Here is a 17,086-nt window from a genome sequence, read left to right on the forward strand (position 1 = left end):
CGGGAGTGGCCACTGCACTCCAGTCTGGGCGACAGAGTGAGACTCCAACTCAAAAAAATGTTGGAGACATTAAGGAGTTTGGCTAAGCTGCAAAGCAGGTAAGGAACTAACACACAAGTCTCCAGCACAAAGCCCTGCCCATGGCAAGGGCTTAATACATTAATCTCTGTGTCAAAAAGACTCTCTCTGTTGTCACTGACAGGAGCACAACTCAAACCAGTTCACATAATCAAAACTTTCCAAGGTTTCAGGCATAGCTGGATCTGCAGGTTTAGGTAATGTCATCAAGATTTTTTCTCTCCATCTCTCAATTGTTCTTTCCTGTAGATTGACTTATACCTCCAACAGACAGCCCTCCCTCATGGTGACAACAGCTGGTTGTGTGAGAAGTCAGTAGGACAACTTCAAGCACAAAAGCAGAGCTTCTCCCAGAAATTTGGTTTCACAGGATTTGTTGACTTGGATCATATGGCCATCGCTGAATCAAACACTGAGACCAGTCTAGGTATGATGGTTCATGCCTGTAATCCCAGCACTTTGGGAGGCTGAGGTGAGAGGATCGCTTGAGCCTAGAAGTTCGAGACCAGCCTAGTCAACATAGTGAAACTTACAAAAGATCAAAAAATTGGCTGGATATGGTGGCACATGCCTGCATGTTGAGGCTGCAGTGAGCTGTGATTGTGCCATTTGCACCCAACCTGGGTGACAGAGTGAGACCCCAACTCAAAATAAATAAATATAAATTAAAAAATAACACTGAAGCCAGAGAATGCCTAATCAGTCAGACCTCAGGCTCAAGCCCACCCTGAGAAACAGGTAGTAGCCTCAATAGGAGGGGTCAGCGAGAAGACACAACGAAAGGACAACGGAAAGTCCACTATCTTCTTTATGGTTTCTTTCTAGCAGGAACTCCCCCTGTGGGACTAATAGAAATGATGACAACATCATACATCTGCTTTGTGCTTCCTAGTTTATAAAATACCTCTCAGATTGCCCCATTTAATTCTCACAAGCAGCCCACCAGGCAAGTGGCATCACTTTATATAGATGGGACAACTGAGAGTTGGAGACATTAAGGAGTTTGGCTAAGCTGCAAAGCAGGTAAGGAACTAACAGAGAGGCTGTGGAAAGGTGTGCAGGAAAAAGAGGAAGACGACACTAACCCCAGCAACTTCCTTTGTGTGTCAAGCTCTCCACCTCGTCCACCACCACATCCTCTCTTCCACTTCACAGTCTGCAGTCCCTCTACCTCCTCTTCCCCATTGCCTGCCTCCTGGGCCTTTCTCCCTTATCATTCTGATTCTGCCAGTTTCTGCCACACCTCTTCTCTGACCTTTGCTCCCGGCTCCAGGCTTGTTTTCCTCTGGACCTGAGAACCTCTGGCTCACTTTCACTCACCTGCCCTTCTCAACGCCTCACCATGTGCACAGGAAAGTGTGCCCGCTGCGTGGGGCTCTCCCTCATACCCCTCTCCCTGATCTGCATCGTGGCCAACGCGCTCCTGCTGGTACCTAATGGGAAGACCACCTGGACCAACGTTAACCATCTCAGCTTGCAAGTCTGGCTCATGGCTGGCTTCATCGGCGGGGGCCTGATGGTGAGAAGGCTGGCGAGGGAGCCCAGACCAGGGGCCTGGGCACCACTCTAAGGGGTTCTGAACAGGAGGAAGAGGGAGAGAAGGAAAAAGATGGCTGCCTGAGAGGGGATGGCAATGGCTTGGTGGGAACTAGGAGCACACCCAGTCCTCCCCCTACATGCTGAGCACTCTGTCGATGGTTCTGGAGGAGCCACAGGGTCCTAGGCTGAACATCTGAGGGTAACAGGAAGGAAGGAAGCCTCACTACTCTAAAGAGATTCCTGACAGGGTAAGGAGCATTTCCTACCTGTCCCTCCCTGCCCCCACTGTTGAGCAGATGCTGGGAATACCTCACTACAAGGGTTGAGGCAGGAGCAGCTGGTTTCAGGTTATGTTATCGGGGAAGGATTGTAAGAGGCATGGAGGGTGGACTACAGTGAAAACCTCTGGAGTCAGTGAGTGACATCATGGATCAGTCACTTTACCTATTAGCTCACTGGCATCCTCCCCCACCTCCACACCCATTCACTCAGCCCACATTTCTAGATGCCCACTTTGTGCTGGATACTAAGGACAGACTCCGAACTGGGTAAGCATGGAAGACAAGGGGCCCCCAATTCTTCCTGAAGACTAAGCTCTGTCAGGAGAAGTAGAGGAAGAGGAGACAGTGAGTTCCCAGGCTCACTGACTCCCATCCTCCAACTCCCTACCCATCTAGGGAAACTTCTGGATGGTCAACCTGTTAATAGTTAATATCATCATGCAATACAGACAAAAGATCTTCCCGGCACAGTTCCCCACTTCTCAGGATGGTTGATTAAGGGCATTCTCCAGGAAAGATCTCACCTTCATCCCTTTCACCAGTCACACCTCTAATAGCTAAAAGAAGACACCTCTACTTTAACCAACAATTCCCTCTTACCCCTGGCATCTTTTTTCTGACTCCTTCCTTCTGCATGGATTCATGGCTTCTCCACTCTACTCCATCCCTTGAACTCTACTCTCTCTGAGATGTCACATTTTTTTCCTCAGGACTACACACTTATCCAGTGTCACACTGCTTCCCTTCCCTGGCCTAACCATCCCCATCTCCTCACACTCTTCTGCCCAATCTAACCAGCCCACTTCAGAAGAGATCTCCGAGGTTGCCCTTCTAATATACTCATTCACAGCTTCTTTCCTCTCATCTCTGTGCCCAGAGTCACTCTCAAGAAGCACCACCCTATGCCACGGGGATACAGATAAGGTCCCTGCTCTCCCTGAAACTTGTGCTCCCATTAGCGAGGCAACTGGTATAAAGGAAGCAGGACTGTAAATGCCACGTAAGCAAGGACTGCCTGTTTTATCGGCAGCTCTGTGTCCAGTGTATAGACTGGTACCTTGCACTTCACAGGCACTCAATTGATATCACTGGATGGCTGAAGTAAATAAACAAGTAGATGATTTCAGATAGAAGTAGGTACCATCAGAAAATAAAGCAGAGTGCTGTCATAAACAGCTCCCAGGCAAGGTGGGGGTCACTTTTTATAGCATTTTCAGGGCGGGCCTCAATGAAGTAGGTAATGTCCGAAATGAGACCCAAATGACAAAAAGAAGGTGTGAGTATTGCTGACCAAGGGACAGGCAAGTACAATGCCTAAGGTGAGAACAGACTCCACACTTCTGAGGATCAGACAGGGGGCTCATACAACTGAGGTTTAATAAGATGAAGTCTAGCCAGGCTCGGTGGCTCAGCCTGTAATCCTGCTCCTTTGGGAGGCTGAGGTGAGTGGATTGCCTGAGCCTGCGGGTTCGAGACCCGCCTGGGCAGCGAGACCTCATCTCTACAATAAATCAAAAAATTAGCCTGGCATGGTAGCCGTGCCTGTAGTTCCAGCTACTTGGAAGGCTGAGGCGGAAGGATCGCCGGAGCCCAGCAGGTTCCCAGCAGCCCGGGAGCGGCCACTGCACTCCAGTCTGGGCAACAGAGTGAGACTCCAACTAAAAAAAAAAAAAAGATGGGGTCTGAGGAGGGCAGAGACTAGGCCGTCTACACCCTTAAAAGGCACAGGGATAATTTTAACTATCATTATAAGTAAAACAGAAAACTATTGAAGGACTTTAAAAAAAATTTTTTTTTAACTTTTTACTTAAGTTATGCAGACAAGTGCCCGGATCCTTAGCATACAGCTCAATGAATTTTTACAAAGAGAACACACCCATGTACCTTGAGCCCAGATCAAGAAACACATCATTACCAGAATCTCAGACATGCCTCTTACCACACACTACCCCTCACCACGAGGGTAATTACTACTCTGTCTTCTCTTGAATTGGAGTCTCACTCCGTCGCCCAGGCTGGAGTGCAGTGGCATGCTCATGGCCACCCCAGCGTCGACCTGCTGGGCTCTGGTAATCCTTCCACCTCAGCCTTCCGAGTAGCCAGAACTATAGTCACACGTTACCATGCCCAGCTAGTTTTTTATTTATTGTAGAGATGAGGTCTTGCCAATTTGCCTGGGCTGGTCTCGAACCTGCAGGCTCAGGCAATCCACTCGCCTTGGTCTCCCAAAGTGCTAGGATTACAGGCTGAGCCACGGAGCCTGGTCACTAATCTGTCTTCCAACTCCAGAGACTAGTTTTGCCTATTTGCTACCTTATATAACTGGAATTATGCCATCTGTGCTCTTTTGTATCTGGCTTCTTTAGCTCAGTATTATGTTTGTGAAAGTCATCCATACCATTAGGTGTAGCAGTAGGGTTTTTTTTTTTAATTTCTTACACATTTTGTTGTGTGAATATACTTCAATTTACTTAAACATTCTACTGTTGAAGGACATTTAGATAGCTCCCTGTTTTGATTTTTTGCAAATAATGCTGCAATAAACATTTCTGTAGATGTCTATAGGTAAAATATATGTGTGCATTTCTGATATACAAGAAGGGACTCCCCCCCCAAAAAAAAAAAAAAAACAGAATTATATTTTGGAGGGCAGGCCCCATATAGTACAGGGTTCCTCTGTTAGGTAAGTGTTCTAGGAACCCATCAGCATCAGCATACCAGTTAGCATTGTGAGAGGCTGCATTCAGCCTCAGTTAATTTTTTTTTTTGAGATTCTTTCTTTTAATGCATTTGCCCATTTCGTGATGGGTGATTTACGAGCATACCTGCCCACACCATACTGAGTGTTCAACAGTTTTTGACCAAAAACGGTGTGACTACCATGCCCCACCCTCCCTATTCACCTGCTCTCACTCCCAGCGACTTTTTTTGTTTGTTTGTTTTCCTGGATGAAAAAAGTCCTCAAAGGGAAACATTTTGCTAATGTGGAAAAGCTGAAACAAAAAATGGCAGAAGCACTAAAAGGTTTGACAAGTTCAAACACTGTTTTGAGCAGTGGAAAAAGCATCTCAATAGGTATGTGCATCAAGCGGGGAGTACTTTGAAGGTGACTGAAGTTTAAGCATGTAAGAATAAATATACAACTTTTTATAAACAAATTCCATTTTGGGGGTCCCCCCTCATACACTTAGGACTAAAATTGCTGATTCTTAAGGTATGCAAATATTCAGTGTTAATAGACATTGCCACTTTTTTGTAGCTCTTGTACCAATTTTATCCCATCAGCACAGCATGAGAGTTCTGGTTGCTTCACACCCCATTGGATTGAAGAAGACCCTTCAGGCTACCGTATGGAGAATGAGTAGTAGGAGGCCAGCAGTAGATACAGACAGACCAGACTGAGGTCACTGCAGCTGTCCAGGAAGGATGAGAATGGCTTGGCCTAGGCCAGTGGCCACAGAGATGGAGAAAAGTGAGCAGATTCAAGCTTTAAACTGTTTCCTCCTGCATTTACAATAGCCCTTCCCTTTTTATTAAAACAATGAGATAGCCCTGGGCTCGGTGGCTCAGCCTATAATCCCACGCTTTGGGAGGCTGAGGTGAGTGGATTGCCTGAGCCCAGGGGTTCGAGAACTGCCTGGGCAACTTAGTGAGACCTCATCTCTACAATAAATAAAAAAATTAGCCGGGCGTGGTAGCACGCGCCTGTAGTTCCAGCTACTTGGAAGACTGAGGCAGAAGGATCGCCGGAGCCCAGCAGGTGGAGGCTGCAGTGACCGAGAGTGGCCACTGCACTCCAGTCTGGGTGACAGAGAGAGACTCCAACTCAAAAAAAACAAAACAAAACAATGAGATGGCAAGACAGAGGAGCTCAGACCACAAAGAGAAGCAAATACTTTAGCCAAAAGAGTAAAAATCTCAAACAGGTAGTTCATTCAAAATTGCTAAATCTGCCAGGCACAGTGGCTCAAGCTTGCAATCCCAGCAATTCGGGAGGCCAAGGAGAGAGGATGGCCTGAACCAGTCTGGGCAACTTGGTGAAACTTTGTCTCTACAACAAATCAAAAAGTAAGCCAGGTATGGTGGCACACACCTGTAGTTCCAGATACTTGGAAGACTGAGACAGAAGGATCTCCTGAGCTCAGCAGGTAGAGGCTGCGGTGGCCGTGAGTGTGCCACTGCACTCCAGCCTGGGCGAATGAGTGAGACTCCAACTCAAAAAAAAAAAAAAAATGACTAAGTCCAAAAGGCAATTGTAGGTGTGTTTGGATTCAGGAGGCTCCCAATAAGTGACCTAACCAAAGAGAGTAAGAAAGGGGTCAGCACTGGCCCTGGGCCTGTGATGAGACAGGAAGAGGGGAAAGTGTTCAGTGGAAAGTTAGGTCAACTCAGCAGGTGCTTCTCTGAGGTGACTGTGGATGGTAACTAAAACTCTCAGCCCCTTCCCTGGAGAAGAACAAAATGCTACGGTATGGTGTGTGCCAGATAAGGGGAGCAAAGATCAAGATGGCTGTGGAATTCCAGAGATGAGAAGTGGGCAAAGAACCTGGACTGGTACAAAAACAACAAAAAAGATAAGGCTGGAGCCTTAGACTGAGGAGCCTCAAATGGCTTGTGAGCGTTCAGTGTTGATGTGTTACTCTGTGAAGACCCCCTAAAGGGTTTGAACAGAGAAAAGACCAGTTGAAAGCGATGCCTAATCTTGTGGTGGCATGTAGGGCGATGTGTGGGGTGGCATGGGGCAAGAGCTGTAGGAATCTAGTAGGGAGGCGAGAAAATCATCATCATGGAAGGTGATTAGGGATCGAATATAGCGAAGGAAAAATCTCAAACTGACAGATTTAGGAGTCATTTTTTTAAAAGTCGAAAAAACCTGAGGTTTGGCTGGGTGCAGGACTAAAGTTTTCCAACCTAGCTAACCTGGAGGATGATTTTTTTTTTTCCACTGAAAAAGACAAGAAAGTCAAAGGAAGATGAATTTGGGGGAATATTGTGAGTTCAGTATGAATCTGGCCAGATTTAAGCTAAAACCAAAACATTTAAGTGAACATATCTTTCAGCAATAGATTTGGATCTAGAGGCATCACCCATTTTGGAGGTGACTATTGATGGAGGGAACAACTGATTGCCTGGGAAGGGATCGTCTTTGTGAGGAAGGCCACAGGGAGAAAAAAATTACCACAGACTGAATCTTGGGAAATCCTACACTCGACATCAGAGAATCCCATACTCTCCCATACTCTATTATAATTCCAAATGATCCCAATTCATCAGACATTCCAATACCACTATCCCTTCCTGCTGCCAAATAAATGTATAGTTATTGAGCACTTACTTTGAGCCAATCTTGACATATCTTATTATCTCATTAAATCCTGAGAATATGCCTGAGTCCAGGGGTCTGATACCAGCCTGGGCAACTTGACGAGACCTTGTCTCTACAATAAACAAAAAAATTCACCAGGCATGATGGCTCATGCCTGTAGTTCCAGCTACTTGGAAAGCTGAGGCGGAAGGATCACCTGAGCCCATCAGGTTAAGACTGTGGTGGCCGTAAGCATGCCACTGCACTCCAGCCTGGGCGACAGAGTAAGAATCCAACCCAAAAAAAAAAAAAAAGTCCTGAAAATAGCCCTGTGAGGTAGGTCTTGAGACCCCAGAGAGTTGAATCGATTCACAGTGTGTGAAGTAGTACAGGGTTGGCCTTAAACCCAGTCTGCCTGAATTCTATTCAGTTGGGCACCCAAGATTTATGGAGAATATAATGATATTGGGCTCTACCCTCTAGGAAGCCACAATCTGGACAGAGATAAAGTAGGTACATAAATAATGATAAATTATGGTAAAGCCCAACAGCCCTCCAGGAGAGGTAGAGATAAAGTCTTCCTATAGTCCAAAGGGCTGAGGACATCACAGGTAACCTCCCATAGGAGGTAAGCACGAAGCAAGTAAGGCCTTGAGGATGGGGGGGGCAGTGAGGCACTGTCACACTGACTCTTTCTTGTCCCACAGGTACTGTGTCCAGGCATTGCAGCTGTTCGGGCAGGGGGAAAGGGCTGTTGTGGTACAGGCTGCTGTGGAAATCGCTGCAGGGTAAGACCCACATTAAGAAGGAATTTGGGGCGGACACAGTAGCTCACACCTGTAATCCCAGCTCTTTGAGAAACGGAAGGATCACTCGAGCCCAGGAGTTCAAGACCAGTCTGGTCAACATGGCAAGACCTTGCCTCAGAAAGAAAAGAAAGGCAGTAATGAAGAACGAAAGAAGGAAAGAAAAAGAGGGTGGGAGAGAGAGAAACAAATTTTTAAAAAGCAGCCAGACATGGTGGCACATGCCTATAGACCCAGTTACTTGAGAGGCTGAGGAGTAAGGATCATCTGAGCCCAGGAGGTCGAGGCTGAGTGAGCCATAATTGTACCACTGTACTCCAGCCTGGGCGACAGAATGAGACCCCGACGCAGAAAAAAAAAAGAGAGAGGGAGAGAAGAAATTCAGGACTCGGTCCCTGAATCCATCCTGCAGAACCACGGCACTCTACCTAATTCCTAGCTACAAGAACTCCTCTGCAGAGTCCCAGTCCACCTCACCCCTTCCTTGCACCCGCAAATTTGAGGTCTCCATGAGTCAGGCCAGAGGGGACTACAACATCCATGAACGCCCGTGGCCGCTGGCTCTTAGGGTTAGCCTAACTCAAGCCCGGAGTTTGACGGGAAATGTATTTTAAACCTGACTCGAGAAGAGCGTGGTGATGTGGGGGTGGGCCAGGCGCAGGGGATCCATGAGTGGGGAGGTTGCGACCCTACTCTCTTCACCCTCCCCACCGCATCCAGATGCTGCGCTCGGTCTTCTCCTCGGCGTTCGGGGTGCTTGGTGCCATCTACTGCCTCTCAGTGTCGGGAGCCGGGCTCCGAATCGGCCCCAAATGCTTGAGGAACAGCGAGTGGGGCTACCACTTCGAAGACACCTTGTAAGGTCTAGCCTGTGTTTGCATCCCCCATTATCTACCTCTTCCCACCTCTCTTCCCACGTGGGCTGGGAAATCTGGGTGGGACTCGGCTTCGAAGAGCTCCCTCCAAGTAGGCCTACCAAGTCCTGGGCAAATTCCCTTTGATGTGTGTACAGGGTGGGGTATGGGGCCTCAGGCCTCACTACCTCCTCTCCTGTGACCTTACCCCACCCACAGAGGCACCTACTTGCTCAACCACACTCAATGGGATTTGTGTGAGGAACCGCCTCACGTGGTCACGTGGAATGTGACACTTTTCTCCCTGCTGGTAGCCGCCTCGTGCCTGGAGATTGTGCTGTGTGGAATACAGCTGGTGAACGCCACCCTTGGTGTCTTCTGTGGCGATTGCAGGAAAAAAGAGGTGGGATGGCATGGGGTGGAGTGGTAGAGGGACCCTACTTGCTCCTGGCTGCATCTTTACTTTCTCTTTTCCATAGGATGCCACTCACTGAGGCTCCGTCGACCTCGCTGTTATACCTGCTCACTTCTGGACCTGGACTCACACCTGGCCCACCCTAGCTCGCTGGAATAAACTGCTTTGAGCTCTCTTCCCTGTCTCAGATTGTGCCCTATGCAAGGAAGAGAGTGCAAGAGCCCTGAGACAGACAAGGGCTTGGGACCCCTGCACTCCACTTTTTTTTTTTTTTAAACAGATATTGAACTATTAGGTTACGTGGGAAATACAGTGATAAACAAGACAGACAAGTTCTGGAGTGGAAGATGGACAATTGTTTTTAAGGCAAAGGATTATTTCAATTGGTAATAAGCATTTTCTAAAAATATGTTGAGGCCAGGTAAGCTGTCTCACTTTGTGAGGCTGAGGCAGGATTGCTTGAGCCCAGGAGTTCAGGGACTAGCCTAGCAACATAGAGAGACTTTGTCTCAAAAAATTAGTTGGGCTTGGTTGTGCACTCCTATAGTCCCAGCTACTCAGAAGGCTGAGGCAGAAGGATCACCTGAGCCCAGGAGGTCGAGGCTGCAGTGGGCCTTGATGGTGCAACTGCACTCTAGCCTGGGTGACAGAGTGAGACCTCCACTCAAAACAAACAAACAACAACAAAAACGTTGGTAGGGCTGGGCACAGTGCCCCAGGCCTGTAATACCAGTGCATTGGCAGGCTGAGGTGCAAGGATCTCATTCTGGGGGGGAGGGGTCAGAGTCTCACTGTGTTGCCCAAGCTGGGTTGCAGCGGCACACTCATGGCCACCACAGCTTCTACCTGCTAGGCTCAGGCCATTCTTCTGCCTCAGCCTTCCAAGTAGCTGGAACCACAGGCACGAGCCACCATGCCCGGCTAATTTTTTGATTTATTGTAGAGACAAAGTCTCACCAAGTTGTCCAGGCAAGTCTCAAACCCCTGAGCTCAGACAATCCTCTCACCTCCACTTCCCAAAGTGCTGGGATTACAGGCATGAGCCATCACACCCCACCAATGCAAGGTTCTCTTAAGGCCTTCTTTGAGGCTGCAATGAGTTACGATCATGCCACTGCACTCCAGCCTGGACAACAAAGAGACCTTGTCTCTAAAAATAAAATAAAAAGTCGTTGGTAATGGGATAGATATTGACTGATGGAGGTGTGATAGCCATCAGGATACCTGAGGGATTGCCAGCAGAGAGAACAGCAAGGACAAAGGTTCTAACCAGGAATCAGTATTTAAAATACTTAGTGCCGGGCTTGGTGGCTCAGCCTGTAATCCCGTGCCTTTGGGAGGCTGAGGTGAGTGGACTGCCTGAGCCCGTGGTTTCGAGACCCGCCTGGGCAACTTGGCAAGCCCTCATCTCTACAATAAATCAAAAATTAGCCGGGCGTGGTAGCGCGCGCCTGTAGTTCCGGCTACTTGGAAGGCTGAGGCGGAAGGATCGCCGGAGCCCAGCAGGTCGAGGCTGCGGTGGCCGGGAGCGGCCACTGCACTCCAGTCTGGGCGACAGAGTGAGACTCCAACTCAAAAAAATAAAAAAAAATAAAATAAAATACTTAGTATAGATATTGTTTGGGTTTTGTAGGAGAAAATAATGGAAACTATGAAAAAGACACTTTAGCCTCTTGAGCTCTAGAAAATGAAGGCTTCACCTGTAATCCCAGCACTCCGGGAGGCAGAGACGAGAGGATTACCTGAGCTCAGAGGTTCAAGACCAGCCTGAACAGCTGGGCGTGGTGGCATGCATCTGTTGTTCCAGCTACTTGGAAGGCTGAGGCAGAAGAATCACCTGAGTTCAGCAGGTCCAGGTTGTGGTGACCGTGAGCATGCCACTGCACTCCAGCCTGGGCAACAGAGTGAAACTCTGACTCAAAAAAAGGAAAAAGAAAACGAAAGCTTAAAGCAGCTGTAGCCTTGTTACCTCTGTAGTGCCAAATTCCCAAAGACCCCAAATGGGAAGGAACCAAGAGGCCAAGTAAGTAATCTGGAAACAACAGACCAGACATGGGCTTCTTTTTTTTTTTTTCTTTTTTATTATAAAGATGCGGGGTACAATTCAGGGTTAGGTATACAAATGTTGATTTTGCAGGTACCCTTGATGAGGTATGCCAGACATGGGCTTTATTTGGCTGCTTACTTACAGGGAAGATGGTCCAGGAGCATCAGTGGACAGGAAAAAATCACTCCTGATTTTAACGGGCACACAGGTTCTTTTTTTTTTTTGAATAGGAGTCTCACTCTGTTGTCAAGGCTGGAGTGCAGTGGCATGCTCAAGGCCACCACAGTCTCAACCTGCTGGGCTTAGGCGATCCTTCTGCCTCAGCCTGCAAAGTAGCTGGAACCAAAGGTGTGTGCCACCACACTCAGCTAATTTTTTGATTTGTGGAGAGGAGGTCTCACCATGTTGCCCAGGCTGGTCTCGAACCCATGGACTCAGGCAATCCTCTTGCCTCAGCGGCACATAGGTTCTACAGCATTCTACATAGGGCAGAGTGCAGGGTTAAACATGAAAAGGGTAGGATTTCTAGTGCGTAAGCACAAAGTGAGAAGGTGCTCATACACACATAGCATGTGCACAAAATGACTGTGAATTCTCTCTAGGGATGGATTTTTAGTGTTATAATGAACTAAAGGTGAACTAAAGGTAACCAAAGCTTATGGACATTGATCCAGGCATGCCAGTTCTGGTTTGAACCAGCCCAGGGAGCCAACTGCCACAAAGAAGGGTGCATGAGAATATTCACTATATACAGCAGCAAGATGTGGTCAGCAGGCACAGAAAACACTTTGTCCATGGCCTCAGCATGACCTGCATGACCAGGCCAGAGCCTAAGGGGAAGGGGACCTCCCAGATTGGCCACTCCCAGGACCCCTACCCAGCCTCCAATCCCTGCTTGCGGCCATATCTAAGGTGTGGTCATGCTGTCATTGAGTGTGTCGCCCTACAAGCTCCTAATTTGGTAGAATTTTCTTAATCCGAGGTCACCAATGGTTCAGAAAGGAGATAACTTGGGCTCTTAATGGGGGCAAAGTGTCTGCAGATTCCCTCAGACAGCCAGAGACTTCCTTCGTTTGTCTGAAAAATTATGTTTACCGTGCGTTTTTCTGGTCCGTGGGTCAGTAACTTTCATCAGTCTGCCGTGGATCCCTGAGACCAAACCTGAATGAAGGCCTAGCCCAATGCTCAATTAGGAGAGAAAAGGAGATGCAGCTTCCTGTCCCTAAAACAGTCGAGACCAAAGCCAAGACAGAGAAGCTTTAATAGCAGGAGGTGGGACTAACCTCCGGGACGGGGAGGTGGGGCTAGCCTCCGGGATGCGGCGGTGTCAACTGCAGCAGCAGAAAAAGCGCACGTCGTTCAGCGCGGTGTCATCGCGGAGGCCTTTAGGTTCCTGGATCTTGGTCTGCAGGCCGCACATGCCTTTGGGGCATCGATCGCTCCAATCTCCAAAGTCTCCCCAGCTCAGCCCAGGCCCTTCCAGTTCTGCGCTGTCCGAGCAGCGGAAGCGCACATTGTTGGCTGCCGTGTTGTCACTGACAGTCACAGGCGCCTCCACGCGAAGCGAGAAAGCCACTAGGAAGCTGCTGTCGGGACACCACAGCGGCTCACTCCACGCACCCCACCTGTAAGGGAAGGGGAGGGGCGCTGGCTCTGCGGGCGCCCCCTACCCACCTCCAGACCAACCAGCCCTTGGGACTTTACAAGCTAAGTGCCACAGGACCCCAGTGGGTTGGGTCTAGCCACCCGACCTTCACCAAGATGCGGAGGGAAGGTCGTCCACTCACCCCCCAGGTCTAACCTGCGCCCTCAAGGAGCCTGCCTATTAGGAGGGGCGTAGGTAACCGAGGATAAGGGACATGCCCTCTCCCTAGGGGGGCGTTGACCCCAGTCTCCCACCTTCCAGCCTGGGACTCCACCACATGCGTGTTGAGTCCTGCTTGCCCGCGTGTGCAGTGCAGCCGGATCCCGTTCAGAGCCGTGTCGTCGCCAGGAATGCCTCGGGAGGGCTCCACCTGGGCAGGAGAGGAGGAGCTAGGACGAGTTAACGGACTGCGGTTCTTGGCTCGGCCGTCCCGCGCACCTCAATCCCCTCCAGGACCCAGGCCTGAGCCCCCACCTTCAGCGAGAACCCGCCGGCAAAGAATCCCTCAGGACACATTTCAGGCCAGGTCCAGTCGCCCCAGGACCCCCCGTTGGACACGTCGATGACCGACGTGTAGCCTCTCGGACAGTCTCCCTGCGCGCGTCTGCAGCACGTCGCCCACAGCAGCAGAATCCGCAGCAGCCTGGCTCCCGCTCGGAGCTCCATCTTTCAGGGTCTGTGAACTAGGTTGGCTAAGCAGGTTTTTTATCAGATTGGCCGCTAGGGGAGCTCCGATTGCGAAAGGACTCTGGGATTAAGAGACACCCGAAACTAATCCGCTCCTGGAACACTGCAGACTCGATTTCCTGTTCCGAAAAGCAGAGGCTCCCAGCTCGAGGGGAGGAGGGGCAGTGAGTAGATGAACTGAAATAACCACCACCTACTGAACGTTTACTATAGGCTCAAATTGTGGTTAGTGCTCTGCAGATGTATTTTATTTAATCCTCACAATTTTTAGGAGGTGAGAATTACCCTTCCTATTTTGAAGATAAGGGAACTGGGGCTCAGAAATGACAAGCGACTTGCTTGAGTTAATAGCCAGAAAGCCAGGAAACATTCCAGCATGTAACCTGAGATCAGGGCCAGGGATGGAGGTGATTTCATGGGAATGCCACAAGGGAGAGGATTGATCAGAGGCAACCAGGGGTCTCTAGGGTATGAGACGGCATCAGAATGAGGTTAGAGCGAGAACCCATGAACTGTAGGAGCTAGAAAGGGTGTTCTTTGTTGGTGGTGGGTTTTGGGGGGGTTGTTTGTTTATTTGTTTTCTAGAGTTGAGGTCCCACTCTTAGCCCAGGATTGAGTGCTGTGGCACATCGCTGCTCACCGCAGCCTCAACCTCCTGGACTCAGGCAATCTTTCTGCCTCAGCCTCATAAGTAGCTGGGACTACAGGCGTGTGCCACCAGGCCCAGCTCATTTTTGTGATTTTCTTGTAGAGAGGAAGTCTCACTGTGTTGTTCAGGTTAGTCTCGAATTCCTGAGTTCAAGCAATCCTCCTGCTGCAGCCTTCCAAAGTGCTGGGATTACAAGTGTAAGCCAGCAGGAAGGATCTTCTTAGAGACTGGGGCCCTTGCCCCTTGAGAATCTGGGATACCTCTCCCCAGTCCAGAATAAAATATACACAGAAGCCAGGCTCGGTGGCTCAGCCTGTAATCCCGCGCTTTGGGAGGCCGGGGTGAGTGGATTGCCTGAGCCTGCGGGTTTGAGATCCGCCTGGGCAACTTGGCGAGACCTCATCTCTACAATAAATCAAAAATTAGCCAGGTGTGGTAGCACATGCCTGTAATTCCGGCTACTTGGAAAGTTGAGGCGGAAGGATCGCTGGAGCCCAGCAGGTCGAGGCTGCGGTGGCCGGGAGCGGCCACTGCACTCCAGTCTGGGTGACGGAGTGAGACTCCAATTAAAAAAAAAAAAAAAATATATATATATATATATACACACACACACACACACACACACACACACAAAGAGAGACAGGAACAATTCTGAGAAGTGTAAGGGCATGGGACTAAGAACAGATGACACTGTTTCTTCAATTGCTTTCAGCGTCTTGTATCCTTTCCTGGAATACCTTTCGTCCCATGACCAACAGGTGGACTCCTAATTTGCAAAACAAAATACAGAAATTAAACTGGCTAAATTTGTTAGAGGCCACTGCCTCTGATTTACCTATCCCTCATATATGTTCCTTTGTTTATTCAATACTTTTTTCTTAAGCTATAGTGTTTTGACTCAAGCAATATTCCAAGTCCTGTGTGCAATCAAGAAAAACAAATCTCGTCTTCATCAAAGCTCACATTCACAAAGGATAAATTCTCCCCCAGTGGACCTTGAACTGTGAAGGCACTTTTGTATCCTCAAAGCCTAGTACAGGGCCTGGCATGCGGAAGTAGTTAATAAAGCTTCATGTGATGAATGATTGGGAAGCCGATCTGGGGTTTTCAAAATTAAATCACAAAAATGTAAAAGGATAAAGTAAAGTATATGATTGAGAGGTCATGTATCCAGATCAAGACAAAGTCCCCTGGGGATATGATAATTTAGAAGTGGGCGTTCCCTGGATCTCAGAGGCCCCCCCAGAGCTTGAATTTAGAAAATAAGATTTATAGGGCAATTGTGGTCAGCTTTTTCATTTACAGTGTTTTCACACACACTGTCATTTAATCTTCATACGGGACTTGCAAAGTACCTATTATTAACCTTAACTAACAATGAGAGAACTCAAGCCCAGAGTTAATTTAAGGCACAAGCCACTGCTCAGCAGGAGAGCTGGTTCTGACCCCTGCCCCTCTTCCCAATACCCGGCTGGCCGTAGGGGAAAGGAAATACAAAGATCCGCCATTACCACCGAACCCCCCAAATTCCCTTCCTCCGGTCTCTCACACACAGGCCAGGGCAAAGGGCACAGGGGAAGGGGCCTTAAGTAGGTTAATTATTAATCCTTTGCGCCTCAGGGCGCCGCGGGCTTCTCTCCCCTCCAGGAGGCGGAGGGATACGGACTGGCTAGGGGTTGGTGAGGGGGCGGTGGTCCCAGCAGCAACCATGGGGGTCGCAGTGCGGCCCCCGGCCCAGAGGCACTGGTTCCGCCGCTCAGTTCCTTTCGCTATCTTCGCATTGCTGCTTCTTTATCTCAGTGCTTGGAGACTAGGTGAGTAGCCCCTTCCCTCTCCTGCTCTGAAAGGAACCCAGGAGTCCAGTCCTTCGCGACTCAAACTCCCTTCTAGAGCCCTCACCGTTCCGCTTCGCCTCTCGCCAGGCGCCTTCTCAGGCTGCGGATCGGCACAGGCCTGCATTCAGGAGGCGCCTACGCCCTTCCAGGTAAGTGCGCGCGGGGGGGGGAGGAATGCCGCGCTGGACCTGGGAGCGTCAGGTGGAACCCTGAACAGGGGAAGTGGAGCCAGGCCGAGAATCTAGCGAAGGGCGGGTCCGCCTCTGCCTCTCCTCTCTCCGCAGCACCTGAGAGTACAGCAAGAGGGACACCAGTTAGAACTTAGGAACAACGTCTTCAGAGCCTAACCGGGCTGCTTGCTAAGAAGGCCCAGCAGGCTAGGGGCTCTTCTCCTGCCCCCTTCCTTCCTGTCTAACCTGCAGGCCCGGCAAGGTTCGCCACCCCCGGAAGCCCCGGAGCGGGAAGAGCCTCTGTGTCTGGGACCTCGGGGCCTGCTGGGCCGCATGATGAGGCCGTTCCGCGCCAGTCTGAATCCCGAGGGGGATGTGGAGCTATCGCAGTACCTGGCAGGATGGGGGGAACTAGTCAAGTGAGCGGTCTCCCTCTCCCAACCCAGTCCCCGCCTCTTTGTGGTTCCGTCGGCCGCTCTCAAACCGTCTTCCCCACCCCACCATCCAACACACAGGCTCCTGACTCCGCTCGGCTCCATCTTCGCCTTCGCCACTAGCGAGGCCTCCACCAAGGTGACAGCCCTCGAGGCTCGGGTGCACGGCGCGGACGCGGGGCACTACACGTCGCTGGCGGCCATGGCGGCGTGGGAACGGCGGGCGGGACTGCTGGAGCCGCCCGGCGCCGCCCCTCCGGACTTGGCCCGCTCCTCGGGCTCACGCACGCTGCTCCTGCTGCACCGCGCGCTGCGCTGGTCCCAGCTCTGCCTCCACGGGG

The 17,086-nt window shown here is 50.0% G+C and overlaps 3 protein-coding genes across 4 annotated transcripts in view; 2 read left to right on the forward strand and 1 right to left on the reverse strand.

Moving 5' to 3' along the window:
* The first annotated feature begins 1,395 nt into the window (after positions 1-1,395).
* TM4SF5 (transmembrane 4 L six family member 5) lies at positions 1,396-9,398 on the forward strand. Its single transcript, XM_008073967.1, has 5 exons — positions 1,396-1,597; positions 7,911-7,991; positions 8,730-8,866; positions 9,083-9,266; positions 9,343-9,398. The coding sequence occupies exons 1-5, from the start codon at positions 1,421-1,423 to the stop codon at positions 9,355-9,357; spliced, it is 594 nt and encodes a 197-aa protein (XP_008072158.1). The 5' UTR covers positions 1,396-1,420; the 3' UTR covers positions 9,358-9,398.
* A 3,169-nt stretch (positions 9,399-12,567) lies between these two features.
* Positions 12,568-13,636, reverse strand: VMO1 (vitelline membrane outer layer 1 homolog). 2 transcript variants are annotated; one of them, XM_008073969.1, is made up of 3 exons: positions 13,445-13,636; positions 13,225-13,340; positions 12,568-12,911 (listed from the first exon to the last, which is right to left on the reverse strand). In XM_008073969.1, the coding sequence occupies exons 1-3, from the start codon at positions 13,634-13,636 to the stop codon at positions 12,653-12,655; spliced, it is 567 nt and encodes a 188-aa protein (XP_008072160.1). In that variant the 3' UTR covers positions 12,568-12,652. The 2 variants fall into 2 exon arrangements, with proteins under 2 accessions (XP_008072160.1, XP_008072159.1); XM_008073968.1 differs by having other exon boundaries at positions 12,568-12,950.
* A 2,331-nt stretch (positions 13,637-15,967) lies between these two features.
* Positions 15,968-17,086, forward strand: part of GLTPD2 (glycolipid transfer protein domain containing 2) — a 1,475-nt gene continuing 356 nt past the window's right edge. The window contains exons 1-4 of the mRNA XM_008073971.1: positions 15,968-16,120; positions 16,229-16,290; positions 16,564-16,730; positions 16,827-17,086. The exon at positions 16,827-17,086 is cut by the window's right edge and continues 356 nt beyond it. Coding sequence (XP_008072162.1) covers positions 16,015-16,120; positions 16,229-16,290; positions 16,564-16,730; positions 16,827-17,086 — 595 coding nt within the window. The 5' untranslated portion in view covers positions 15,968-16,014. The remainder of the gene's footprint in view (positions 16,121-16,228; positions 16,291-16,563; positions 16,731-16,826) is intronic.

Source organism: Carlito syrichta, unplaced genomic scaffold (assembly GCF_000164805.1).
Source record: "Carlito syrichta isolate Samal-C Ts95f unplaced genomic scaffold, Tarsius_syrichta-2.0.1 Scaffold316228, whole genome shotgun sequence".
NCBI classification, from domain to species: domain Eukaryota; kingdom Metazoa; phylum Chordata; class Mammalia; order Primates; family Tarsiidae; genus Carlito; species Carlito syrichta.